Genomic DNA, 26,975 nt, shown 5'->3' with positions numbered 1-26,975 from the left:
ACATCACAATTCGTGAAAGGGGAGCGGCGGTTAGACAGCGACAAGGACAACTTTGAACGCGGCTCGGAGGACAAATTCACTATTGAAGCTCCGAACCTGGGAAGGCTGAAAAAGATCACCATTGGCCACAACAACAGAGGCTCTTCTGCTGGATGGTTCCTTGATAAGGCACGTGGTACTATTATGTGTTTTCACATTATCCCGTTTTAAAATGTACTGTATTTACTCGCATATAAGCCGCATTTGTCGGACAAAAAAAATCATGCACGGCATGCACGAAACTGCAAGGTGATAAAGACAAAACACCATATCACCATAACGTCATGACGTAAGACAATGCGGCCGATATTTATTTCAAAATAGAGAAAAGATAAAGAGATGAAACGCTAAACAACATTTATTTTGACTTCTATGAATGAAATTCAAGAAAAAAAACAAGCATAAAATGTGAAAAAACTCACTTGTGCCTCACTCAGGCTGTCGCTATCTTACCTAGTTTAGCGTGGTCTGACTGGCCAGACGCGAGTAGTTTTGATAGATTCGTAGCGTTTACCATCTCAGCACATCCCAATAGTTGTTAAGGCTGATCGCAGGTCTTGCGGTCGATTGTTGGAATATCAGCCATGATATCGCCGTAATGTGCATCTCATGCTATTATTGCACCCAGAGACTTGGTGAACACTATACCGCTATGGACATACTTCCTAGTTGTGCTTAAGTTACTTCCTTTTTGAAAAGAAATGATTGTACATTTGTGATTTTTTTTTTTTTAGATAAAACAAAATTCCTCTGATATTTTTTTTTTTTATTGCTTGTTCGAAAGTGACAACTCTTGCAGTGATATGAACCATCGAAAAATTTGGCCGTCACAACATCTTAAACTTCTGGTAAGAGGATTAAACTAATTCATTAAAAAGCATCAGGTTCTCATCAAGATAGACTTATTTCTTCTTTCAAATTGAATCATTTAATATTTTGGATTTACAAAGACAGGCAAAGTAACATTTACTATTTGTTGCTTATTTTCTGTTTTGCAGTAAGAAAAAAACATTACTGGATGAATTACCAACATCCTTATGATATTGACCCTAATAATGTGCTTTTGATTCATACAGTAACTCAGAAATGCCACGTGCGATGATTTTTCTTAAGATTTTACCTTCCAAGTAACACATTTGGACTCCCAGTTAAAACCATGAATTTGGGGTTGAAAATTGCAAATAGGGGAGAAATTGTAAAATTCAACAATTTTAAGACAATTCTAAGGCTACGATTTATACGCGGGGGGTGGCTTATATGCGAGTAAATACGGTATATTCCAATGCACCACCCTGGATTAAGAACTGTGATTTTCACAAAAAGCCTCAACGCGGCCACTTAAACAACAAAGTTGCCACCTGCAATGCATGAATTGAGTTGGTCTCTTTAGGTCGCTATTGATGACATTGGAAATAAAGAAGTGTACGAGTTCCCTGTCAATCGCTGGTTTGCCATGGATGAAGACGACGGCAAAATCCAAAGAGACGTGCTGGTCGGCTCGCTGCAGCCCATGGGTGAGTGGCCTCACACTAGAAAGAAAAGAAAAGTTTGCAATGTCAAGCATCACTTAAAATGGATTGGCTGTCAATGGTACGGAAACATGAGTATTTAAATGGTCGGCTATCTTTGTCAATGAAACATGTTTGTACTACCCTATTAAAACCATGAATATGGATGTGAAAATTGTGAATCAGGGGGCGGCTTATACGCGACAAATTGCAAAATTCAACGATTTTAAGGCAATTTTAGGCTGCGGCTCATATGTGGGGGCGGCTTTTATGGGAGTAAATACGGTATGGTCTTACCCACGAAGTTTTCCGTCTTTTAAAATGTGTGGTTTACATACCTGTCAACCTCTGCCGATAACTGCCCTTATAAATGATTATGATTCCCCTTACAAAACCCCCAGAAACCTTACAAACACCGTACGAGTCGTACGGTGTTTGTAAGGTTTTTGGGGGGTTTGTAAGGGGAATCATAATCATTTATAAGGGCAGTTATCGGCAGAGGTTGACAGGTATGGGTTTATCTCACCCTGTCAGGCATCGTGTACAACGTTCAAGTGATGACTGGCGACGTGCGGGGCGCGGGGACCAACTCCAAAATCCACATGGTCATGCACGGTTCTAAGGGCTTAAAGAACAGCGGCAAGATCTTCCTGGAAGGCGGCGCCTTCGAGCGCGGCCTCATCGACATCTTCAACGTGGAGATCTGCGAGTTGATCAGTCCTCTCAGCAGGGTCACCATCGGGCATGACAACGGCGCGGTGGGCGCAGGCTGGTACTGCGAGAAGGTACGCCGTCCATGAGGAACTTCGGGGCGATGCGGTCCAGGCTGATGGCCATTTCTCTTCTAGGTGGTGGTCTACTGTCCATTCACGGGGATGGAGCAGACATTCCCCTGCGGGATGTGGCTCGATGAGGACGAAGGTGACGGACTTATCGAGAGGGAGCTCTACGAAATGGTTTCGCTCCGGCAGAAGAAGCTAAAGAGTGAGGACCATCAGATCTATCGGTGACTATGTTTTGAAAATTTTATGTACTCGCCGGTTCGCATTGCAGAGTACCCTTGGTCCTTGTGGATCTGGACATCGGATTTGAAGGGAGCAGGGACAGACGCTCAGGTGTTCCTGCAGATCTACGGTGAGCATGGAAAATCGGACGAGATCAAACTGGAGAACAACTCGGACAGCTTTGAACAAGGCCGCCTTGATAAATTCATGGTAATCCTCGGATTAACCCTTGCCCACTAAATCACTGAGCGCTGAAATTCAATTTATGGTTTGTCGTTTTTTTGGGGCGTCTTTGCGGAATCCTCGTAGATTGAAATGCCCGACGTTGGACGACTTCTAAAACTACGCATCTGGCATGAGAAGAGGAACCCGTTTTCCGGTTGGCATCTGGCGAGGGTGAGGATCTTTCAGTGTGCAGGTTTGTCAAACCCATGGACAGATTGGGCCGTGTCATTCCATTTTGCCCGTGATTTATTGCAGATGACTTTACTGAAGACATTGACCATGGAGAAATACGGGTTCGAATGCGGCCGCTGGCTTGATGTCAACGAAGACGATAACGAGATTGTGCGAGAGCTGCCGGCGATTGGAGTACTTTGTGCGGAGCCACTACCTTGTACGAAATAATCGCTACAATTACACCAATTGGTTGATTTGTCACCTCCAGGCTTGCATTGAAATGATTTTTTTTGTCCAAAACCGAAAACCGGAGCTGTAAATCAAAACCAATTATTATCTCAAATATTTTTTAGATTTATCAAACACAAATTATATCACGTGGCACGATGAACGTGAGGTTAGCACGTCCGCCTCACAGTTCTAGATCGAGGGTTCCATTCCTGGTGCGTTCCGATGTTTCTGTGTGGAGTTTGCATGTTCTCCGGGTACTGCGGTTTCCTCCCAGATCCCCCAAAACAGCGTGACCGGATGTTTGGTCCCCGGACGTTTGGTCCCCGGACGTTTGGTCCCCGGACGTTTGGTCCCCGGACGTTTGGTCCCCGGACGTTTGGTCCCCGGACGTTTGGTCCCCGGACGTTTGGTCCCCGGACGTTTGGTCCCCGGACGTTTGGTCCCCGGACGTTTGGTCCCCGGACGTTTGGTCCCCGGACGTTTGGTCCCCGGACGTTTGGTCCCCGGACGTTTGGTCCCCGGACGTTTGGTCCCCGGACGTTTGGTCGACCCGACGTTTGGTCGAACGGACGTTTGGTAGAACGGACATTTGGTCGCCGGGTTCGCTTGCTGTCAATATTAGATATTTAGATATTAAACTCACTCTCTCTCTCTCTCATGATTATAATTTTGAGAGCTGGTTTCAACAGTAACAACCCGGCGACCAAACGTCCGGTCGACCAAACGTCCGGTCGACCAAACGTCCGGTCGACCAAACGTCCGGTCGACCAAACGTCCGGTCGACCAAACGTCCGGTCGACCAAACGTCCGGTCGACCAAACGTCCGGTCGACCAAACGTCCGGTCGACCAAACGTCCGGTCGACCAAACGTCCGGTCGACCAAACGTCCGGTCGACCAAACGTCCGGTCGACCAAACGTCTTTCGACGAAACATCCGAGTACCCAAAAACAGGGATGCTAGGCTAATTGTACGCTAAATTGTCGCTTGGTGTGAGTGCATACATGAAAACATTTATTAACAAAAGGCAAGATATGTTCAATGTTTTTCGTTTTGATAGAATTATTATAAGTATATTTATTTATTCATTCATTTTCTGAACCGCTTTATCCTTACAAGGGTCGCGGGGGTGCTGGAGGCTATTCCAGCTGACTTTGGGCGCAAGGCAGGGGACACCTTGGATTGGTGGCCAGCCAATTGCAGTAATATAAGTATGTTATTATAATTAAATTACCTTTAATCAAATGATATATGGGTTAATTATTATATTGGTAAAGATCAAATTTCCCGAATATGGGATGAATAAAGTTATCCAATCCAATCCAAGAAGTATTGTTACGCCCCTTGTGAATGGAACAAACGATGAATATAATGCAAAAAAATCACAATCTTTCTTCTTGAAATTGAATTGATCTGGCTCATAGTTTTTTGTGTGTAAAAGTAATGAAGTATCGCATCACCATCTGCACGGGCAACGTTGGCGGTAGCGGCACCGATGCCAGCGTCTTCCTCAACGTCATCGGTGACCTGGGCGACACCGGCGAGAGGCTCATGATCATGAGTAAAAACAATGTCAACAAATTCGAAAAGGGCAACGTGAGTAAAGATTGTGACGAGCAAGTCATGTTCGATGCTCATCGAGCCTTTTTTCCACTCATCATTTCCCGACAGCACGATGAGTTTCTCATCGAAGCGGTGTCGTTGGGCAGCGTCCATCGGGTAAGGGTCGGACACGATGGCCGCGGTGGAGGTTGTGGTTGGTTCCTCGATAAGGTCATGGTGAGAGAGGAAGGCCAGCCGGAGTCCTTGGCCGTCGAGTTCCCATGTTACAGGCAAGGTGTTCATTTATTGACTGGAAATTCTTCAAGTTCAAATTATTCATTCATTTCGCTTTATCCGCATTAGGGTCGCGGGGGGTGCTGGAGCCTATCCCAGCTGACTCCGGGCCAGAAGCCGGGGGACACCCTGAATCGGTGGCCAGCCGATCGCAGGGCACAAGAAGACGGACAACCATGCACAGTCATACCTAGGGGCAATTTAGAGTGTCCAATCAGCCTACCATGCATGTTTTTGGAATGTGGGAGGAAACCGGAGTACCCGAAGAAAACCCACGCCCGGGGAGAACATGCAAACTCCACCCAGGTGGACCGACCTGGATTTGAACCCAGGACCCCAGAGCTGTGAGGCCGACGTGCTAACCACTTATCCACCTGACCACTGTTAAAATAATCCTTGTTATACTGAGCTTTCGTCTGCTTATAATGATTTAATGTATCACATATACATATAATGACTAATATTCCACACATACATATAATGATTAATACGCACATATATAATAACATCCTAGAATAACCCCAACACTAATAATCTAGAACACAATGTACTACCAAATGTAAAACATCTGCTACAGTACAGTGGCACCTGTAAATTGTTTCGTCTCATTTCTCTGATTGGGTTCAATCGTTTAGACATGAATTTCTCTAATTAGGTGGTTGGATCGCAACGAAGATGACGGTCAGATCGTCCGTGATTTGGTCCCAGCTGGAGAAGGCCTGCGTCTTTTCAGTGAGTATCGAAATATTGGAAAAATTTGTGATTCGCTATTACAAAATTTACCGATTCGCATTGGAATTTTTTGGGGGACCTAACAAAAACGCATGAAGACAAGATAGAGTCTCAGTCTGCAGAAGGTCCCCACCTTGTAGACTTCCTGTGTGTGGCTCCAGTTTTTTACCTAGGTCTACAATGTCTTGTGTGTCTTGTGTCTGTCTTGCTACTGCAACCAAGAAATTTCCCGAATACGGGATGAAATAAAGTTCTAATCTAATCTGGAGAAGGACATTGACATCATAGCATATGTTAGTTAGGCAATTAGATTTACGCAAACAATCTTGAGCTCATTGGCTCCCAGTTTATTCTTTTACTGCCGATACCGCCCAATCAGATGTAAGCTATCACATCGCCATCAAGACGGGCAGCGTGAACGGTGCCAGCTCCGACTCCAGGGTCTTCGTCAAGCTGTATGGCGAGAGGGGCGACACCGGTAAAATAACCCTGGCGGTTTCAGACAACGACTTGAGGAACTACTTTGAGACTGGTCGTACTGACATCTTCACTGTGGAAACTTTCGATATTGGGAAGGTACGTGCAAAAAAATACAACCCCATTAGGCCTCCAACAACACAGAATCGAAAATCGTATTTCACAATTTTTAATGTTTCATACATGAATTATGATTTTTTAACTGACTTGTTTAACTCAAAGGGTGCCATTGATGGGCGGGGTTAGGCGTTCAATCCATTTTGACTGGTTACATTCGTTCATTCGCCCCTCCCACCTAAAATGAATTGGACATCTTTCTTTTTGGTGGTTTTGTTAACTACTTATGTAGACTTTAGCAGCTTTTAAATTTTTTAGGTTAGTGACATTGCCTGATGTCAATACGTATTGTCAAAATCAGACTACCGTATTGTCTGGACTATAAGTTGCACTTTTTTCTACAGTTTAGCTTGCCCTGCGACTAATATACTACATATTAGAATAACTTATATCAGTTTTTTTTCATCTTGACCACCGTAACACATTTATGTTGTGTTGTTTAAGCTATAGTTATCTGCATAAAAACAAATTTATTAATACGCCTACAGTTACCGTATTTACTCGCATATAAGCCGCACCCCTAAAATTGCCTTAAAATGGTTGAATTTTACAATTTCTTGCGTATAAACCGCCCCCTGATTCACAATTTTCACCACCATGTTCATGGTTTTAATAGGGAGTACAAATGTGTTACTTTGAAGGGAAAATCTTAAGAAAAATCATTGCACGTGGTATTTCTGAGATACTGTATAAATCACAACCGCATTTTAGGGTCAATATCATAAGGAATTAATTCATCCAGTAATGGTTGTTTTCTTACTGCAGAACAGAAAATTAGCAATAAATTGTAAATGTTACTTTACCTACATGTACTGGTGAAAAAGAGTATAGTAAGTCTTGTGCGTAACCTTCTTTCAGTCATCATTTTTTTGTTACAAATACGGCTTATATGTGAGAAAATATGGTATATACTACATATAGGAACAAGTCATATCACTTTTTTTTCTCATCTTGACAGCCGTGAGACATTAATTCTGTGTTGTTTAAGCTATAGTTATTTGCATAAAAACTATTAATGTTACGCCTACAGATACTTATGTTAATAGATGCTTATTTAGCCTGTTGTTCTCCATTTTACCATTATTACTTTACTGTGTATTGACGGTTTATGATTGGATCAGAAAATGCGCCCCAAAATGCAACTTATATGTTTGTTTTCCTGTTTATTTATTGTGCATTCCTTAACTGGTGCGACATATCCTCAAGTGTGATTTATATTCCAAAAAATGCAGTATACAGAATTCTACTCAGATTCAAAAAACAAAGCAATCAAGAAGTTAATGAAGTATTCTGACCTTGATTAAGATCTTTCTCATCTGGGCAGATCAACCGACTCCTCATTGGCCACAGCAATGAAGGCCTACGCGCCGGCTGGTTTCTTGACAGTGTTCAGATCTCAGTGCCGGTCCAAGGCAAGGAATACATGTTCCCCAGCCATCGCTGGCTCTGCAAGGATGAGGCTGATGGGAAAGTGGAAGTGGAAATCTATCCCAGCGAGATCCTTGACATAGAGAAATGTAAATATTCAAACCTATACTAGTGACTAGGGGTGTATATTGCCTTAGATCTCATGTACAGGTCACTATTTGATTTAATCCTAATTACTCCCAATCTGATACATTATAACGCGCTTATTGGGATTTCTGTATATGACTTAGAACTAATTAAAATGGACAAAGTATATTTATATCAATTTAAGCAGAAAGTAAACGTGTTGAACAACATTCGACCTTCATTGGAACATTTTCTCAGTTTTTATTGCAGACCGGCTGTAGCCCAAACATGCTTAAATGCAGGATTTTATATACTATAGAAAATCTCATAGGATGTATAGCACTGAATAGTAAAGACTTATTTTTAAAAAACATGGCAGGTCGAAACATTAGCTTGAGCATTCCAGGTATACTAACAAGCACAGGGCCAAAAGACAAAAATGTTATGATATTTAAGTTTGAACTGTGCAACATAACTGAGGTGAAACAATACTGATGGTAAAATAATTTGTGGTAAAGTTAAAATCTTTCCAAATCATCTTTATCCATTTAAAACAATGGTACTCGAACGTTTGGTCGACCGGACGTTTGGTCGACCGGACGTTTGGTCGACCGGACGTTTGGTCGACCGGACGTTTGGTCGACCGGACGTTTGGTCGACCGGACGTTTGGTCGACCGGACGTTTGGTCGACCGGACGTTTGGTCGAACGGACGTTTGGTAGAACGGACGTTTGGTCGCCGGGTTGTTACTGTTGAAACCAGCTCTCAAAATTATAATCATGAGAGAGAGAGTGAGTTTAATATCTAAATATCTAATATCAAAATATCAACAGTAAACTCTCTGTCATAATTTGACAGAGAGCGAACCCGGTGACCAAACGTCCGTTCTGCCAAACGTCCGGTCGACCAAATGTCCGGGGACCAAACATCCGGGGACCAAACGTCTTTCGACAAAACGTCCGGTCACGATAACAATAAATGCAAAAATAGTACCAATAAACACATGCTGACACAACAACAACAAAAAAACATTAAGATAGAACGGATGATTGAAATTAAAAATACAATGAAATACAACGACTTAGCAAACATATAAGAATGTTAATCAGCCTTTTAGATTTGCAAGAACGCTGACTTGCTGACGGACTACTTCTCCCCAAATGATGTTCGACGATAGTGATCAACTACGAAGTGACCGTGGTCACAGGGGACGTGCGCACGGGGGGCACCAACGCCAATGTCTTCTATCAGATTTACGGAGACGATGGAAAAACCGAAGTTCTTCCACTGAAGAGCCGCTCCAACAATTTTGAACGTGGCACCACCGAGATCTTCAAGGTGGGTGTCAAGGTCATTTTGCATGGTAGTGGGACGTAATAAAGTACAACTCTTTTAGATTAGATTAGATAACTTTATTCATCACGTATTTGGGAAATTTCACTGTCACAGTAGCAAGAGGGCGAGAATACAGACACAGAAAAATACATTTTAGAAAAAAATAGGTCATAAATAAGTTCATAAATAAATAATTAAGCGTTTTATGGTAAGGTTGTCCCGATTGATTGACTGCCGATCCCGACTCCTGATCTGAGACATCTCTACTTTGTTGTGGTACTGAAGTCAATTTTATCTGTACACTTAAAACGAGCTCTGCTTTGCCAGATGGAAGCTCAGGACGTAGGGAAGATCTACAAGCTGCGCATCTACCACGACGGCACAGGCATCGGCGACGGCTGGTTCCTAGAGTCGGTGGATATAAAGCGCCTGACCATGGCCTTGGTACAGGTGGAGGTCAAGCGGGAAGACCCCAAGAAGGACAAAAAGAAGGAAAAGAAAAAGAAAAAGAAAGATGAGGAGGAGGAAGTAGAGATGGTGGAGGAACTGCAAGAGGTGGTGGAGATGTTCAGCTTCCCTTGCAACCGTTGGCTAGCCAGGGACGAGGAGGATGGCGAGATCGTTGTAGAACTCCTGATGGACGAAAACGAAGACCTCGAGGGTAAATGTGCCCCCGAGAGAAGTAGAAATGTAACACGATTGAAAGGTTTGCTTGCTTCCCTTTAGTCAACTCATACGAAGTGCACGTGTTCACGGGAAATATGTGGGGAGCGGGGACTGACGCTAAAGTTTACATCAATGTCTACGGCGAAATCGGCGACACGGGCGAGCGCCGCTTAAAGAAGTCCAACAACCTCAATAAATTTGAGAGAGGTCAGGTAAGACCATATACACTGTCAAAAACACACTATCATTCTTTTGTGATTGTATGTGTTGTGTATATATATATCAGTGGCGGGCCGTCAGGGCCTTCAAGGCCTTCTCTGCTGGCCTAAGAAATATATGAATCATATATTATATTTTGTCCATTAATACTTATTAAATAATTAAAAATGGACTGTTAGCTTCCTTTCATTGCTTTTCCCCCTGGTTGCACTGCTTCCAGATGTGTGTTTTCATATTGAAGCATTTAACCAATCACATTTCAGCCATTATTTGTTGCCAGGGTCAGAAATCTGCCTCAAGGCCTTCACAATCAGTTCTGCGGGCTCTGCTGCATTAAACAAGCGTCGATAAGACTGTTGCTTTAACCAATCAGAATTCGTTTTGGTGACACCAGGCCTTCTCGCGGGCATAGGGATACGTCATCGCTTTCACCAACTATGATTGGCTAGTGATAGAGTAGGCGGGCCAAAGCCAGTGAGCCAGCCAGAGTGAGCAAACTCAACCCACAATGGCCGACGGAGGAAAACTAATGGATTTGGTTGCAGATTTGCTGGCAAAGGAAAAAAAGCTGGACATCATTAAGAAAGGTCGGACAGCTCCAAAGCAAGCAAGCGTGTCGCAACCAGGAACGAACATTTTCAGCACTAAATCGAATAAAAACGTATGCCAGAAATACGACAGGACAGGCTCGACTTTCAGCATTAGCTTCGATGGCGATAGAAAAGAAGGAGGAAAGAAAGGAGGATGGATATTGTGTACAGTTAAAAATGATTTTTGGTGAGTAAAATATGGCTATATTCCTAAATAATATTTCAATTGTATGAGGTTATTATTGATGCTTTTTTATGTGTTGCAGCTGTAGCTGCAGTAGAGGTTTTATAGCCATAAAATAGTTTTGGCTGAAGGCGTCACTAGGAAATGCACGGACCGCCACTGATAAATATATAGGAAATGTATGTAACCAAAAATTGTGAAATGCCCCAAAAAAACAATAATGAGTAAAAAAAATACATATATATATATATATATATATATATATATATATATATATATATATATATATATATATATATATATATATATATATATATATATATATATATATATATATATATATATATATATATATATATATATATATATATATATGAAAATGAATAAATAATCAAGTAAGGAAATATAGTAACAATCAACTTGGGTTGATTAAATCAGCATCAACTTGCATATGTGTCACCAGGGCGACATCTTCAGCATCACCTCAGTGGACTTGGGGCCACTGAAGAAGTTGAGGATCCGACACGACAACAGCCAGGCTGGGGCAGGCTGGTTCCTGGATAGGGTGGAGATTGTAGACAACAAGGACGAAACCACGTAAGTGGCTAAATATCCAATAAAATGCATTAGAACAGCAATGTATCCATATAGTATTCATTTTGATGAGCCAACACAGCTTCTCACATTCACCTTCATTGAAACAAACCCAAATGGAAGGTATGGCGTCGGCCGCCGCTGTTTTCCAGTTACTTCTTTCCGTGCAAGCGATGGCTGGCGGTGGACGAGGACGATGGGCAGCTGGCCAGGGAGCTTGTCCCCGTAGACGAGGCCTTCATGAAGAAGGGCGACGACGACGATGACGAGCACGACTCGGAGGCCACGTTGGGCCTGGAGCAGAAAGGTGAGGTTATCGTGTGAACTTGTTGGCTGCCAATGACGGCGATAGACGCGTTGGCATCTTTAGAATTTTTTTCTGACGAGTAATGGTTGAAACAATGAGTCGATTTGGATCAAATTATAGCTTAGTTAAGAACATTCATTCATTCATTTTCCGTACTGCTTATTCTCACAAGGGTCGTAGGGGTGCTGGAGCCTACTCAAGACAACTTTAATAATAAGCGGGAGACACAAATTGGTTCCCAATAATTGCCAATAACAGTGAGACAAACAACCATTCACATTCATGTTTTTGGGATGTGGGAGGGAACCGGAGCACCTAGAGCTCAAAGTGGCGGCCCGGGGGCCAAATCTGGCCCGCCGCATCATTTTGTGTGGCCCGGAAAAGTAAATCACGAGTGCCGACTTTCTGTTTTAGGATCAAATTAAAATGAAGAGTATAGATGTATATTAAATTTCCTGATTTTTCCCCCTTTTAAATCAATGTTTTTAATCAAATTTTCCAGTGTTTTTAGTTCAAAAATCATTTTGTAAAATCTAAAAATATATTTTTAAAAAGCTAAAATAAACATTGTTTTAGATCTATAAAAAACTGAATATTCAGGGATTTTAATCCAGTTCTTTTAATCCATTTATAAAAAAAGATCTAAATATTATATCTAAAATGGTCCGGCCCACATGAAACCGAGTTGACGTTAATGCGGCCCGCGAACCAACCCGAGTCTGACACCCTTGACCTAGAGAAAACCCATGCAGGCACGGAGCAAACATGCAAACTCCATACAGGAACGTCTGATCCCTTCGGGGATTGAACTATAATCTCAGAACTGGGAGGCGGACGTTCTAACCCAGGGGTCGGGAACCTTTTTGACAAAGAGAGCCATAAACAATTCCTATTTTCAAATTTTATTTCTTTGAGAACCATACTCAGAATTTTTGTGTAAAAATGTGAAAATGAGATGTGACTTTTTTGGGGTCATTTTACCACTTTTAAAGTACTAAATGAATTATTTTGACAGCACTGTTGCGCAGTTGCTAACCAATGAAAATATGCATGCAGAAAAGTCTAATAAAAATATAATTAAAAAAAAGATGATTAAAGTTAGAGGTACTGTCAGTGCCATAGTGCCGACGTGACACTCCTATTGGTGCATTCGGGACTCGGCTGTCACCAGCGGTTTAAAAACATATTTTAGCTCACAGCTTAGCGAAGAGCCACATGCACCCATCAGAAGAGCCACATATGGCTCCCGAGCCATAGGTTCCCTACCCCTGTTCTAACCACTCAAACACCATGCCTCTTTAGTCAAGGCCAATCAAATTGAAATTGATAAAAACACAAAACATGGGTAATTATCATCATCTTTTAGAGATATAGTTTTGTTACAAGTATTTTTCATTCTATTGTCTTAAATGTTTTTGGCAACAAAATTGTTAAACACTGTGATTGGCTGACAATCAATTCAGGGTGTCCCCTGCCAACTCCCCATAATTGAGAGACTGTGTGGTAACCTCGGTCTCAGTCTGCAGAAGGTCCCCACCTTGTGGGCTTCCTGTGTGTGGCTCCGTTTTTTTTACCTAGGTCTACAATGTCTTGTGTCTGTCTTGCTACTGCAACCAAGAAATTTCCCGAATACGGCATGAAATAAAGTTCTAATCTAATCTAATCCTATCTAAAACATCTCATCACGGCAGCTATGTCCACCACATACACGGTGAGACTAAAAACCGGTGACAAGAAGTATGCTGGGACCGACGCCAACGTCTTTCTGACACTCTACGGCCTCAAAGATGACACAGGTGGGCCATATTAAGTACAGTGGTACCTCTACTTACGACATTACAATTTGCTCCAGAAGTGGTTTCGTAACTTGGATTTTTTGTACGTACAAGCTCCCCCTATTGCAACCGGTGGTACTACGCCACTCGTCTGGCTCTAGTGTCCACGTCCATTGCACTAAGCTCGGTTCCAGCATCATGGAGATGCAGCATCCTTCTAGTGAATGGGTGGACCGCGTGCTGTTGGGAGATAGCCAAAGGGAAAGCAACTCTAGCATGACAATTAAAAAAAATACAGTGTATTTTCGTTTCTGGGGGTGTTTGATTTTGTTTGTTGTTTGGCAACTTTTCTTTTCGTGGAACTAAAGGTTTCCCATCAAAAGTTGTTCATAACTTGAATATAATTTGTATGTAGAAGCATTTGTAAGTAGAGGTACCACTGTAGTCCTATTTTCCTTACAGCAACACCTTCAAGCTGTTTTTTATATTTTACACATCTGGCCCAAGTTTTCTGACGCAAATATTATTTGTGTTGACTTTGTTATGTTTGTAATCAATAAGCAAATCAAATCCGAACTTGACTACTGTACTTCATAATGTCTAAAGTAGGCGCACCAGGAGGAGGAGCTAAATCGTGGGTGTCCAAACCACTCCTGAAGGGCCACAATGGGCGCAGGTTTTTATTTCAATAATTCTGATGTCTTAAAATTGTAATCCGTTGATTGCTGCCAGGTGCTCCTAGTTTTAGAAGAACCATCATTGGTTAAACTTTCTGTGCTGGATTTGTGGAAACAAAAACTTTTGTGGGACAGTTTGGACACCCTTAAGCTAAATACACTGAATTGCTCTATTGAATTGTGATGTATAAATTGTCAATTCATTTCAAAATCTAATCATTTTTTTGCGATATTATAGAGAGCTAAATTGCTAATTAAAACACAAACATTGTTATTTTGGCATTCATAGGTCATCTGATAGATGAACAGATCTATAAAAGTAATCAATAATTTTCCAGACTATTCAGGTGAAATTGGATTATTTCCAACAACACAACCAATGAATGATTCACAGCTTTCAGCAACTTTACTGTTCTGCTCTACTAGGAACCATTAACTTGAAGGCCTCCAAAACACACAAGAACAAGTTTGAGCGGGGCATGATCGACGAATTCACCGTAGAGGCGGTGGACATCGGACCCCTGAAGAAGTTACGCATTGGACACGACAACCATGGTACAGCCAGATTCATAAAAATGCCGAAAACCTTCAAATTGCAATGCTACAAATGCATACCTGTCAACGACTCGTACGGTGTTTGTAAGGTTTTTTGGGGGTTTGTAAGGGGAATCATAATCATTTATAAGGGCAGTTATCGGCAGAGGTTGACAGGTATGCAAATGTGGATATAAAGACATACAGTCATACCTCTACTTATGAATGCCTCTAGGTAGGAAATCTTCAGGTTACAATTTTTTTATATGCAATTGAGTGACCCGAGATACGAAAAAGATCCAAGTTACAAAATCCTCCAAAAAGTAAATGCATTTCCTTAACAGTAATTTTATTTTGAAAATATTGCCGCGGATGAATTGATTGTCACTTTAGAGACCCCGCTACCTTCTACTAGGCCAGGGGTCGGGAACCTTTTTGACGAAGAGAGCCACAACCAATTCATATTTTTCAATGTTGTTCCTTGTGAGCCATACCACGAATTGAAAAGTCTAAATACATAGATGTAAACGAGTTCCTTTTCAATTTTTGTTTGTAATTTCACCACTTTTAAAATGGAAAAAAACTGATTAAAAAAATAATAGATTCTTATGCTGTTGCTAATCAATGATAGGATGCATTCCAGAAGAGTCTACTGCAAAAAAAATGAAGATTAAAGCAAAAAAATGAAGATTAAAGCAGTTCTAAATATCTCAGTTCTGTCAACAGCGATTTCCATATTTTAGCTCACAGGTTAGCAAAGAGCCAGATGCACCCATCAAAAGAGCCACATGTGGCTCCCGAGCCATAGGTTCCCTACCCCTGTACTAGGCTCTTTCATCGCTCACATTCTATCTCATATAATGACAATAAAAGTATTCAATTCAATTCAATTGGCTGTCTCGAAACAACCACTATCCATGTTTCAAGATTCTCTCTTCCATACCTGCCCACCTCGGTTAAATGCTCCCCTTATTAATGATTCAAATTCCCCTTATTAAGCGATTAAAAACCATACAAATGCAATGCGGCACATATTTTCTCTCACATACACACACTCAGGTAAAAGTCTAAAATGTAGTACAAAGTGGACGACTTTTGGCCCTGCTAGAACGGGCTCTTGCAGCCATCAGGTGGATAAATGCAAGTATCACGTCTCCCAATATAACGGCCGCGGAAGGAACTATTTCTGCGGCGCAGGGCACATTTTCACAGGCATTGTTTGCCATTATATTAATTTTAAGACATTAATAAATCATTTCCTTATAATTTTCCCTCATTTTTGTGTTTCTTCACATCTTTCATACAAAATTGGATCACTTTGACCAATTTTAAAGGGTTTCATTGGTAGTTGTGTGAGGACCGTGGACGAATTAGAGAATTTGCATATAAAGTACACCTCTACTTACGAAATTTTCAAGTTACGAAAAAAGTTCTGGAACCAACTAATTTCTTAAGAAGAGGTACGACTGTAATGTGTGGCAGGGGTCACCAGCTCTGGTCCTCGGGACGAGCTAACTAGCTTGTTTTCCATGTCTCCCCAGTCATACACACCTGGATCAAATCAGGTTTCTGGACAGCTAGCTGATGAGTTGATCATCATTTGATTCAGGTGTGTTGGAGGAAGGAGACATGGAAAACAGACTGGATAGTCAAGAGAGTTTGACCTGGGAATTGATAAGAATTTAGCTATTTGTTTTCCGTGATTGATTTTGCTTACTGATGTGGTTCATTTTGAAGTCTTACGGTATTTGCTTTCTTTTTTAAAGTTCAGCTGAATACTGTTTTGGTTGCTTTAGGTGGTGGCTCAGCAGGCTGGTTCCTGGACTGGGTGGAGATCGATGCTCCATCCAAGGGACAAAAACTTCATTTTCCATGTGGCCGCTGGCTGGACAAAGGCGAGGATGACGGTGCTATCGCCAGGGATCTTTTTCCTAACCCTCTTCAGACCGAACTTTACGCACCATGTAATACTGACACAAATTCTAACCCTTTTAACCACATGTTCACCCTAAGATAATACTTTTTTGTTGTTGTTCTTTGTAGTTGTCCCTTACGAGATTAAAGTCTTCACGAGTGACGTGTTTGGAGCGGGCACAGACGCAGACGTCTTTTTAGTCCTGTATGGAAGAGAGGCGCTGTGCACGCAACAGAAGCGACTTTGCGTCAACAAGAGGGAGAGAATTATGTACTTTGAGAGGGGAGCTGAGGACATGTTCATCGTGGAGGTACGGTCGCACGGACTTATGAAAAACTGCAATTTAAAGCTTGTACTAAATTTCTTATCATTTTTTTACATGGTGTGTAACAATACGTTCATTGTTAAAGCGCAATCAAATTGATTTTGTTATGGTATAAGTGTAAGTCATCTTTTTCTTTCAAATTTCTGTTCATTTATTGGAAGGAATGAAAATTGAGGGTTAATTTAGAAAAAATAGTACTCAACACTCTTTTCAGCAAACACAACAAAAAAGTGCAATAAATGATTTCTCCCCCAAAAACTAAATTAAACTTAATATAGTTTAATCCTATTCCAAACTCCACTGATGAAACTGGATTTATGGTGGGCCATTCCCATGTTAACATCATCCTTTTCTAAAGCTGGAGGATGTAGGGGAGGTCATTGAGAAGATCCGCATCGGTCACGACAACCGCGGCGTCAACCCGGGCTGGCACCTGGACCGAGTTGAGATCCGACGTCTGCTCAAGAAAGGAAAGGTGCAGCCCTGATTCCATTTTTATTGATTAATAGAAAGAAAAAAAATTGTGCTCTAGGCACTAATTAGCCTAATATCACAAGTCTTTAATCCAAAAACGACACATTCAACAGGCAGGTTCTCCATTCACACTTTTTAAAATCAAAATCACCAGAGAGAAGACATTTTTAGCCAGCCCAGTTATTCTTAAATTTGTTTTATGAGCATAAGCTAAAAAAAAACTATATCATCAAATGACATCACATATAAGATTCTTAAGGCAAAACTATTCCCTGTTAAAAAAAAACATAATACACGACATAATCACATACATCTGAGAAAAATCTAGTTTAGACCCTTTAATTTTCACTCATCCAGGGTGAAAATTACTGTGCTCAACATTGTAGTTAGCCAAATAGCATAAGTCTTTTTTTTTTTTACATTTACAAAAAAAACGACAACAAATTCAACATATACAGGTCGGCCAGTTTAACCTTTGTTGATTGAAAATTGCAGGACGGTGTTAAAGTGGTTAGCACGTAAGCCTCACAGTTTTGAGAATAAAGTCATCATGTTACGACATTTAAGTTGTTTTCTTGTTTGGTTTCAAGGGCATCAACTTTTGGCGAAGTAAAGTCTGCACAACATTGCTTTTCAGGCCATATTAGGAGATTTAAGAAACATTGGGAGTAAAAGTCATTAAAAAGAGATTAAAAACATTACTTTACTTATTTTTACATCATAAACCAGAAGTTGTTCGGAGTCCGTAGACATCAACTTTTGGAAGATTTTGGAATATAGTTTTGGGGGTTTATATGATTCCTGTTGATAAAACTTTGATGAGAACAACTTTATATTATTAACATAGGCGATATACTTTTAAATTAGAGAGATTTTCAGCCGGTGGTGTGCCTTGAGATTTTTTTTAAAATGCAAAATGTGTACCGCAGATCAAAAAAGGTTGGGAAACACCGGCGTGTTGGGTTGGGAAAAACATTCCCAGCTCCAAAAACGCAACATGCAACTCAAATCTTAGACAAGTTTAGTTACATTAGACCTGCAGATGTACTATTCTTAACACAGTCGAGATTGAGCAACCCACTTGCATTGCAGGGTTCAGAAACAGTCATCTTCCCCTGTGAGCGTTGGCTCGCCAAGTCGGAGGACGATGGCGAGACGGTGAGGGAGTTGGTGCCCTCCGACATCATCACCGAGAAGTTGTCGCGGGACGGCAGCCTGAAAATCACTGAGGTGGAAGTGGAAGACGCTTTGGAGAGTACGTTAAACGCAATTCAACGTTGATGTTTCTCATATTCTAGATTACCACTTGAGCCCCTTTATCTTTCCGATCACATAATCGGATTTGGGACATCTCTAATAACGTTGTCCGAAACCGAGTTTTTTTTTAAAATTGACTTGCATGTGATCCTTTTCGTTTAACAACAGCACATACGTACAAAGTATCAGTGATGACCGGCGACATGTACGGAGCTGGCAGTGATGCCAATGTCTTCCTCACCATCTACGGCGACCTCGGAGATACTGGCGAGAGGAAACTCAGCAAGTCAGAGACCAACAGTAACAAATTCGAGCGAGGATCCGTAAGAAAACGTCAACCGTGAAGAACAATGGCCACAATTCGACAATGAGGCTTCTCATCTTGGCAGGTGGACAAGTTCACTATTGAAGCTGTGGACCTGGGACAGGTGTTCAGGATCAAGATCCGCCATGATAACAGCATGATGAGCGCCGACTGGTACCTCGACCAGGTTGAGGTTCTCGACGTGGACACGGAGGAGGTCTTTCTCTTCCTGTGCGAACGATGGCTGTCCAGGAAAAGAGAAGACTGTCTCATCCAAAGAGTTTTCTACGTTAAGGTAACTGAGTACCTCCACATCTTTGTTCCTGTCCTCGTAAAAGGCTATACAGTCATACCTCTACTTACGAATGCCTCTAGGTACGAAATTCTCAGGTTATGAATTTTTTTATATGCAAATGAGTGACTCGAGATACGAAAAAGATCCAAGTTACGAAATCCCACGAAAAGTAAATGCATTTCCTTATCCGTTATTTTATTTTGAAAATATTGTTGCGGATCCATTGATTCCAACTTTAGAACATATGTGTCAAAGTGGCGGCCCGGGGGCCAAATCTGGCCCGCCGCATCGTTTTGTTTGGCCCGGGAAAGTAAATCATGAGTCCCGAATTTCTGTTTTAGGATCAAATTAAAATGAAGAGTGTAGATGTATATTACATTTCCTGATTTTTTCCCCCTTTTAAATCAATAATTGTAATTTTTTAATCATTTTTTTCTGTTTTTAGTTCAAAAATCATTTTGTAAAATCTAAAAATATATATAAAAAGCTAAAATAAACATTGTTTTAGATCTATAAAAAAACTGAATATTCAGGGATTTTAATCCAGTTCTTTTAATCCATTTATAAAAAAAAATCTAAATATTATATCTGAAATCAAGTTGATGTTAATGCGGCCTGCGAACCAACCCGAGTCTGACACCCTTGCTTTAGAACATCGCTACCCTCTATTGGGCTCTCATTTCATTGCTCTCATTCGATCTCATATAATGACAATAAAAGCATTCAATTCAATTCAATTGGCTGTCTCACAACAACCACTATCCATGTTTCAAGATTCTCTCTTCCATACCTGTCCACCTCGGCCAAATGCTCCCCTTATTAATGATTGCAATTCCCTTATTAAGCGATTAAAAACCATACAAATGCAATGCAGCACATATTTTCTCACACACACATAGAGCACAGGTAAAAGTCTAAAATGAAGTACAAAGTGGACAGCTTTCGACCCTGGTAGTATGGGCTCTTGCCGACATTTGGTGAAAAAACACGGGTATTACGTTTCCCTTAATAACGGCCGTGGATGGAATTATTTCAGCGGTGCAGGGCACATTTTCATATGCTTTATTTATTTTAAGACATCAACAAATCCTTTCCTTATAATTTACTCCCATTTTTGTGTTTCTCCTCACATCTTTCATAGAAAATTGGGACACTTTGACCAATTTTAAAGGGTTTAGTTCACTGGTGTCAAAGTGGCGGCCCGGGGGCCAAATCTGGCCCGCTGCCTCATTTTATGTGGCCCGGGAAAGTAAATCATGAGTGCCGACTTTCTGTTTTAGGATCAAATTAAAATGAAGAGTATCGATGTATATTACATTTCTTGATTTCCCCCTTTTAAATCGATAATTGCTATTTTTTAATCCATATTTTCTTTGTTTTTAGTTCAAAAATCATTTAAAAATATATTTAAAAAAACTAAAATAAACATTGTTTTAGAACTATAAAAAACGGAATATGCAGGGCCTTTAATCCAGTTCCATTCATTAAAACAAATCTAAAATGGTCCGGCCCACATGAAATCGAGTTGACGTTAAAGCGGCCCGCGAACCAACCCGAGTCTGACACCGTTGGTTTAGTTGGTAGTTGTGTGAGGACCGTGGAACGAATGAGAGAATTTACATATAAAGTACACCTCTACTTATGAAATTTTCAAGTTAGGAAAAAAGTTCTGGAACCAATTAATTTTGTAAGTAGAGGTACGACTGTATTTTCAACTTTTGGGGGGCTACGAACAACAGTCATGATTTTAAAGATGCTAATCTCCATCCCGGACCAAGTAGAATCCTCCACAATACACTTTTGTTAGCGGGTCTTGCCTCAACGACTAAGCTAAGGTTCTTTCAGGGCTACGAGGGCGTCCGAGAGAGCCTGAACATCAAGAAGAAACCAACAGTGAAGAGCATTGACAACAACAGGAACAAAAAGAGCAAAAAGAAAGAAGAGGAGGACGAGGAACTCCCAGGTAAGCAATATCAGTATTCCAAGACCTTACACTGACAAATAGTAGTAGCAGAGCTTTTCCTGCGCAGTCATACCATACCACATCACATTGTGCACCGGGCTGGAGCGAGATGCCGGCACCACGAGCAGAGCTTACGTCATTATCATCGGGGACAATCACAGCCGCACGGACAGGCTGTGGCTGGACCCGCCGGACGGGAAGACCGGATTCCGGGCCGGATCTATGGAAAGTTTCGAGTGCCACGGAACGGACGTATGGGAGATCAAAAAAGTTGAGGTTAGTCTTCACCAGCTAACTTCTAATCCCAAAATTGTGATCTTAGCCCGCATTTGCGACACCCTACTCCTTTGCGTACAGCTAGGCCACGACGGTGCCACACCTGAGAGCTGTTGGTTGGTAGATGAGCTCTCTGTTGCCGTGCCAACAAAAGGGGTCAAATATATCTTTGCATGTTCGTGCTGGCTGGCCAAAGATCGCGGTGATGGCCTGACTGCCAGAGTTTTTAATGTGCTGGATGCAGAGACCGTTTCCATCTCTCAGAAGGTGAACTGCAAAGAGTGTGACACCAATGCATTTTTTTTATCTCTAAATCTATTGGTTTCCCTGAAAATTTTCTCATTCGTGGTTCTTTCTTAGGTCATTTATGAAGTGACTGTGGTCACAGGAGATGTACAAAATGCGGGAACGGACACCGAGATCTTCATGACAGTGTTTGGTGCTAATGGCAGTACGGAGGAGATGTTGCTGAAGAAGAACGAGGACAGGTAAAACCACTAAACATGGGTGATCGTTTCATCTAATTGATTTAGCAATGGTAAGAGGGAAGTACAAACTTCAGAATTATACTTGGGTAGATTGTTCAAGTGCATAAAAGTTGAGCCAACAAGGTTTTCCTCTAGTACAACAGATTCAAATGGCTGCAAAAGTACAAATATAAACCATAACTAAACACTTTTCAATATCTGTGTTACTTCCTTACCAAGATAAATCACTACAGGGTGTGTTCAAATTATAAGGGTTGTCGACGTAAGGTCTGTGTCAACACAAAACAGGTTTTGGCGATGAGCGAAGGATTTTCGCGCGTAGGTTTAACATTGCTTTGAACGCAGGATGCATCTTAAGCGATATTCGTTGATGTTTTTCCTTTCTACCTTCTTTTTGAGAAGTTTGGTTTCCATGGTAATTGCTATTTTTTGGGGTGAGCCTGGAAGATATGGCTTTCTTCTCTGGGGTGATAAAGGAGGGCGAAAAAACAAACACAGACCAGTACTTTGCGTTAGCTAATTTTAGATTTAGTGGAGCAGGGGACACTTAAAAGTCTTAAATTTTCTCCAAAATAGACAGGGCGCTTTATAATCCAGTGTGCTTTATATAGGGACCAATACTAAAATTGTTATCACGATAAAATAAAATAAATCAGTCGATAGGGTACACCATCCTCTACAGCTCTCACAACTACGGCAAGCAGCCCCCGACTCTACTATTTTCCCCGTAGAAAAAGTACTGCACAGTGACTGCTGGGATATATAGTTCTTTTGTCAATACGCCCAGTATGACGACGAGCACACTAATTTGGTGCTCACCGTCATTCCGGCTGGATTTACAAAAGAAATGCTGCCACTAGATGTTGGTGTCAACAGAGCATTCAAAGCTAGACTGCAAACTATATATATATATATATATATATGTATATATATATATATATATATATGTATATGTATATATATATGTATATATAGATGTGTGTATATGTATATATATATATATATATATATATATATATATATATATATATATGTATATATATGTATATATATGTATATATATGTATATATATGTATATATATGTATATATATGTATATATATGTATATATATGTATATATATATATGTGTATATATGTGTATATATGTATATATGTGTGTATATATATATGTATATATTTGTATATATATGTGTGTATATATATGTGTATATATGTATATATGTGTATATATATGTGTATATATATGTATATATATGTATATATATGTATATATGTATATATATGTATATATATATATATATAATATGGATGAATATCGAACCGCAACAGCTCTGGCAACTACGGCAAGCAGCCCCATGTTCGTCATCATTCCCAGTGGAAGTTTCAACTGTGGTCCAAGCTTTCGGGAAGGCAGAAATTACTGACTCGATTAATGACGACTTTGGTGCGATGCCCACCTGTTCAACATGAGTTATTATGCTATTGCGGTGTCACGAAAATACTAATACTTTAATCTCGGAGAAAATAAAAAAAACCCTGTTGTTTATTCATGTTGGGAGTGAATTGAGTTGTCAGAAAGCTGATTTGTAATCTATTAATAAAGTTTGGCGGAAAGATCTGACTGTTTTGTTGACATTCCCTATAGCGCAGCACCATCTAGTGGGTGCGCCTTAGAATATGATGCGTCTTTTGTGTGTGTCAAATACAGAGATAGCACTCGTTACTGACACTGCGGCTTTAAATGCAATGTGCCATATAGTCGTGAAAATACGGTAATAGTGTAGGAGACGTCGTAAAGTCCAAACGTCATAGGTCAGGACATCGAAACCTGAGGACTCGCTGTACTTTGACTCTAATACAGCATATGAGTAATTTGAAACCTCTGAATTCAGTTTCTAAATGAATATTCAGGTTTGAGCGTGGTCAGGAAGATACCTTTAACATGGAGATCGATGACATCGCCCCACTCAGGAAGATGAGACTACGCGTTGACGGCTCAGGGAGCAGACCAGATTGGTTCCTCGATACAGTTAGTCCGCCTTAATCAACAACTTTAATGCAGAAAATGTCAAGACTTGACCTTTTGTCTGAAGCTCTGACTGTGATTGAACATTGGATGACTACAACAGGTGACGATGCGCAACCTGACGACAGAGGAGGTATCAGTTTTCACCTACGAGGAATGGCTGTCCAGGATACGGGGACCCAGGAGGACCATGATTTGCGAGATGGCTGCAGTAGTGAACGATGAGACGATGGTGGAACTCACCACCTATGTGATCCAGGTTAAGACGAGTGATGTCGCAGGTGCGTTTTGCCATTCAGTCCATTTTGAATGAATGAATATGGAAATTGTCCCAAAACCATCAAGAAGTGCCCTGAAACCAATATTCAGTAACCTGGAAATGCCCCCAAATCAACAGGCAGTACTTAATAAACAGAAAGTGGCCCCGAAATGCCCCAAAATAAAAAGGAAGTGAGCCAAATTTTCAGGAAGTGACCCTGAATGCCCTAAAATGTACAGAAAGAGACCCCAGTTTAACTCTTTGGATTTCATTGACAATGTTGGACATCCAAATAACTGCTACTGGAAGGAGTTGCATATTTCAGTGCCAGTGACTTATTATTAATGAATATTACATGAATGCCCCCAAAAAGCAGTGGCGGTCCGTGAATTTCCCAGCGACGCCTTCAGCTGTCGGAATCAATCCAACCCTCAAAAACTATTTTATGGTTATAAAACATTTACCGCAGCTACAGCTGCGACACATAAAGATCATCAATAATAACTTCATACAATTGAAATATTATTTAGAACTTTAGCCATATTTTACACACCAAAATCCATCCTCCTTTTCATGTCATTTTCCCTTAAATAGAAGCAACCGTGTGTACTCAACGGTTTCCAAAAACGACAAGGTAAGGTGTGCCCACTTCATTGCGTAGAGGTTTGTTCATCTGCCTGCCATGTGAGCAGGTGTGGTTCGGATCTCGGTTGGGAAACAGTTTCCCTTAATTATTTATATAGATATTAGTGTGTAGTCAACACTTTCCAATGATGTCGAGGTAAAGTGTGGCCACATCATGGTGTAGTGATTCTGTTACCTGCCTACCATGTGGGCAGACAGGGTTCAAATCCCAGTTGGTAATCATTTTTCCCTTAAATAAAAACAACCGTGTGTAGTCAAGACTTTCCAAAAATGACAAAGTTAAGTGTGGCCACCACATGGTGCAGAAATTTGTTCACCTGAATGCCATGTGGGCAGTTGTGGTTCATATCCCAGTTGGGAATTATTTTTCCCTTAAATAAAATAAACTTTGTGTAGTCAAGACTTTCCAATAATGTCGAGGTAAACTGTGGCCACTTCATGGTGTAGTGGTTCTGTTACCTGCCTGCCATGTGGGCAGACAGGGTTCAAATCCAAGTTGGTGACTGGAACTTAATTGTTTTGCTGGAAAAAATGACTAAGTCTTTATTTTAATGAAAAAAGGATTACCTATTTACTGAACTACATAGTGTAGTGATCAGTCAAACGAGAGCGGGATTCGAACCCCAGCCTCCCACATGGCAGTCAGGTGAACAAACCTCTATGCCACTTGGGCCACACTTCATTTATTATTATTGGAAGGTCTTGACTACAAATATATAGAAACAACTAAGGGAAAATGTTTCCGGACTGGGATTCGAACCCCAGCCTCCCACATGGCAGTCAGGTGAACAAACCTCTACGCCACTTGGGCCATACTTAATTTGTCATTATTGGAAGGTCTTGACTACAAATATATAGAAACAACTAAGGGAAAATGTTTCCCAACTGGGATTCGAACCCCAGCCTCTCATACGGCAGTCAGGTGAACAAACCTCCATGCCACAAATTGGCCACACTTATCTTTGTCATTATTGGAAGGTCTTGACTACAAATATATAGAAACAACTAAGGGAAAATGTTTCCCAACTGGGATTTGAACCCCAGCCTCCCAGACAGCAGTCAGGTGAACAAACCTCCATGCCACAAATTGGCCACACTTTTCTTTGTCATTATTGGAAGGTCTTGACTACAAATATATAGAAACAACTAAGGGAAAATGTTTCCCAACTGGTTTTCGAACCCCAGCCTCTCATACGGCAGTCAGGTGAACAAACCTCCATGCCACAAATTGGCCACACTTATCTTTGTCATTATTGGAAGGTCTTGACTACAAATATATAGAAACAACTAAGGGAAAATGTTTCCCAACTGGGATTTGAACCCCAGCCTCCCACACGGCAGTCAGGTAAACAAACCTCCGTGCCACAAATTGGCCACACTTTCCTTTGTCATTATTGGAAGGTCTTGACTACAAATATATAGAAACAACTAAGGGAAAATGTTTCCCAACCAGGATTCGAACCCCCAGCTGCCCACATGGCAGTCAGGTGAGTGAACCACTACACCATGAATTGGCCACACTTTACTGTTTCATTATTGGAAGGTCTTGACTACAGATATATAGAAACAACTTAGGGAAAATGTTTCCCGACCAGGGTTCGAACCCCAGCTGCCCATATAGCAGTCAGGTGAACAAACCACTACACCATGATGTGGCAACACTTTACTTTGTCATTATTGGAAAGTCTTGACTACACACGGTTGTTTTATTTAAGGGAAAAATGATTACCAACTGGGATTTAAACCCGGTCTGCCCACATGGCAGGCAGGTGAGCGAACCTCTACACCATGAAGTAGACATACTTAACTTTGTCATTATTGGAAAGCATTGACTACAAATATATACGCCTGTGAGAAGGCCTTGGTGTCACAAAATCGAATTCTGATTGGTTGAAGCAACAGTCTTATCGACGCTTGTTTAATGCAGCAGAGCCTGCAAAACTGATTGTGAAGGTCTTGAGGCAGATTTCTGACCCTGGCAACAAATAATGGCTGAAATGTGATTGGTTAAATGCTTCAATATGAAAACA

General features: G+C 41.0%; 1 protein-coding gene across 1 annotated transcript in view; it reads left to right on the top strand.

Moving 5' to 3' along the window:
• The window catches only part of loxhd1a (lipoxygenase homology PLAT domains 1a), a 33,895-nt gene that overhangs the window by 2,125 nt on the left and 4,795 nt on the right, over positions 1–26,975 (top strand). Inside the window, exons 3-33 of the mRNA XM_077622549.1 lie at positions 20–168; positions 1,430–1,553; positions 2,082–2,332; positions 2,396–2,531; positions 2,601–2,761; positions 2,861–2,947; positions 3,032–3,167; positions 4,621–4,775; positions 4,851–5,011; positions 5,671–5,747; positions 6,127–6,323; positions 7,666–7,858; positions 9,013–9,173; positions 9,498–9,831; positions 9,897–10,048; positions 11,293–11,426; positions 11,576–11,730; positions 13,422–13,526; positions 14,609–14,737; positions 16,513–16,680; positions 16,760–16,941; positions 17,315–17,431; positions 18,523–18,685; positions 18,856–19,010; positions 19,077–19,286; positions 21,132–21,249; positions 21,317–21,525; positions 21,607–21,792; positions 21,886–22,013; positions 23,927–24,044; positions 24,145–24,322. Of these exons, the coding sequence (XP_077478675.1) occupies positions 20–168; positions 1,430–1,553; positions 2,082–2,332; positions 2,396–2,531; positions 2,601–2,761; positions 2,861–2,947; positions 3,032–3,167; positions 4,621–4,775; positions 4,851–5,011; positions 5,671–5,747; positions 6,127–6,323; positions 7,666–7,858; positions 9,013–9,173; positions 9,498–9,831; positions 9,897–10,048; positions 11,293–11,426; positions 11,576–11,730; positions 13,422–13,526; positions 14,609–14,737; positions 16,513–16,680; positions 16,760–16,941; positions 17,315–17,431; positions 18,523–18,685; positions 18,856–19,010; positions 19,077–19,286; positions 21,132–21,249; positions 21,317–21,525; positions 21,607–21,792; positions 21,886–22,013; positions 23,927–24,044; positions 24,145–24,322 (4,929 nt within the window). The remainder of the gene's footprint in view (positions 1–19; positions 169–1,429; positions 1,554–2,081; positions 2,333–2,395; positions 2,532–2,600; positions 2,762–2,860; positions 2,948–3,031; positions 3,168–4,620; positions 4,776–4,850; positions 5,012–5,670; positions 5,748–6,126; positions 6,324–7,665; positions 7,859–9,012; positions 9,174–9,497; positions 9,832–9,896; positions 10,049–11,292; positions 11,427–11,575; positions 11,731–13,421; positions 13,527–14,608; positions 14,738–16,512; positions 16,681–16,759; positions 16,942–17,314; positions 17,432–18,522; positions 18,686–18,855; positions 19,011–19,076; positions 19,287–21,131; positions 21,250–21,316; positions 21,526–21,606; positions 21,793–21,885; positions 22,014–23,926; positions 24,045–24,144; positions 24,323–26,975) is intronic.

Source organism: Stigmatopora argus, chromosome 16 (genome assembly GCF_051989625.1).
Source record: "Stigmatopora argus isolate UIUO_Sarg chromosome 16, RoL_Sarg_1.0, whole genome shotgun sequence".
NCBI lineage: Eukaryota > Metazoa > Chordata > Actinopteri > Syngnathiformes > Syngnathidae > Stigmatopora > Stigmatopora argus.
Note: the sequence above shows the minus strand (reverse complement) of the source record. Positions and strands in the feature narration are given on the sequence as shown.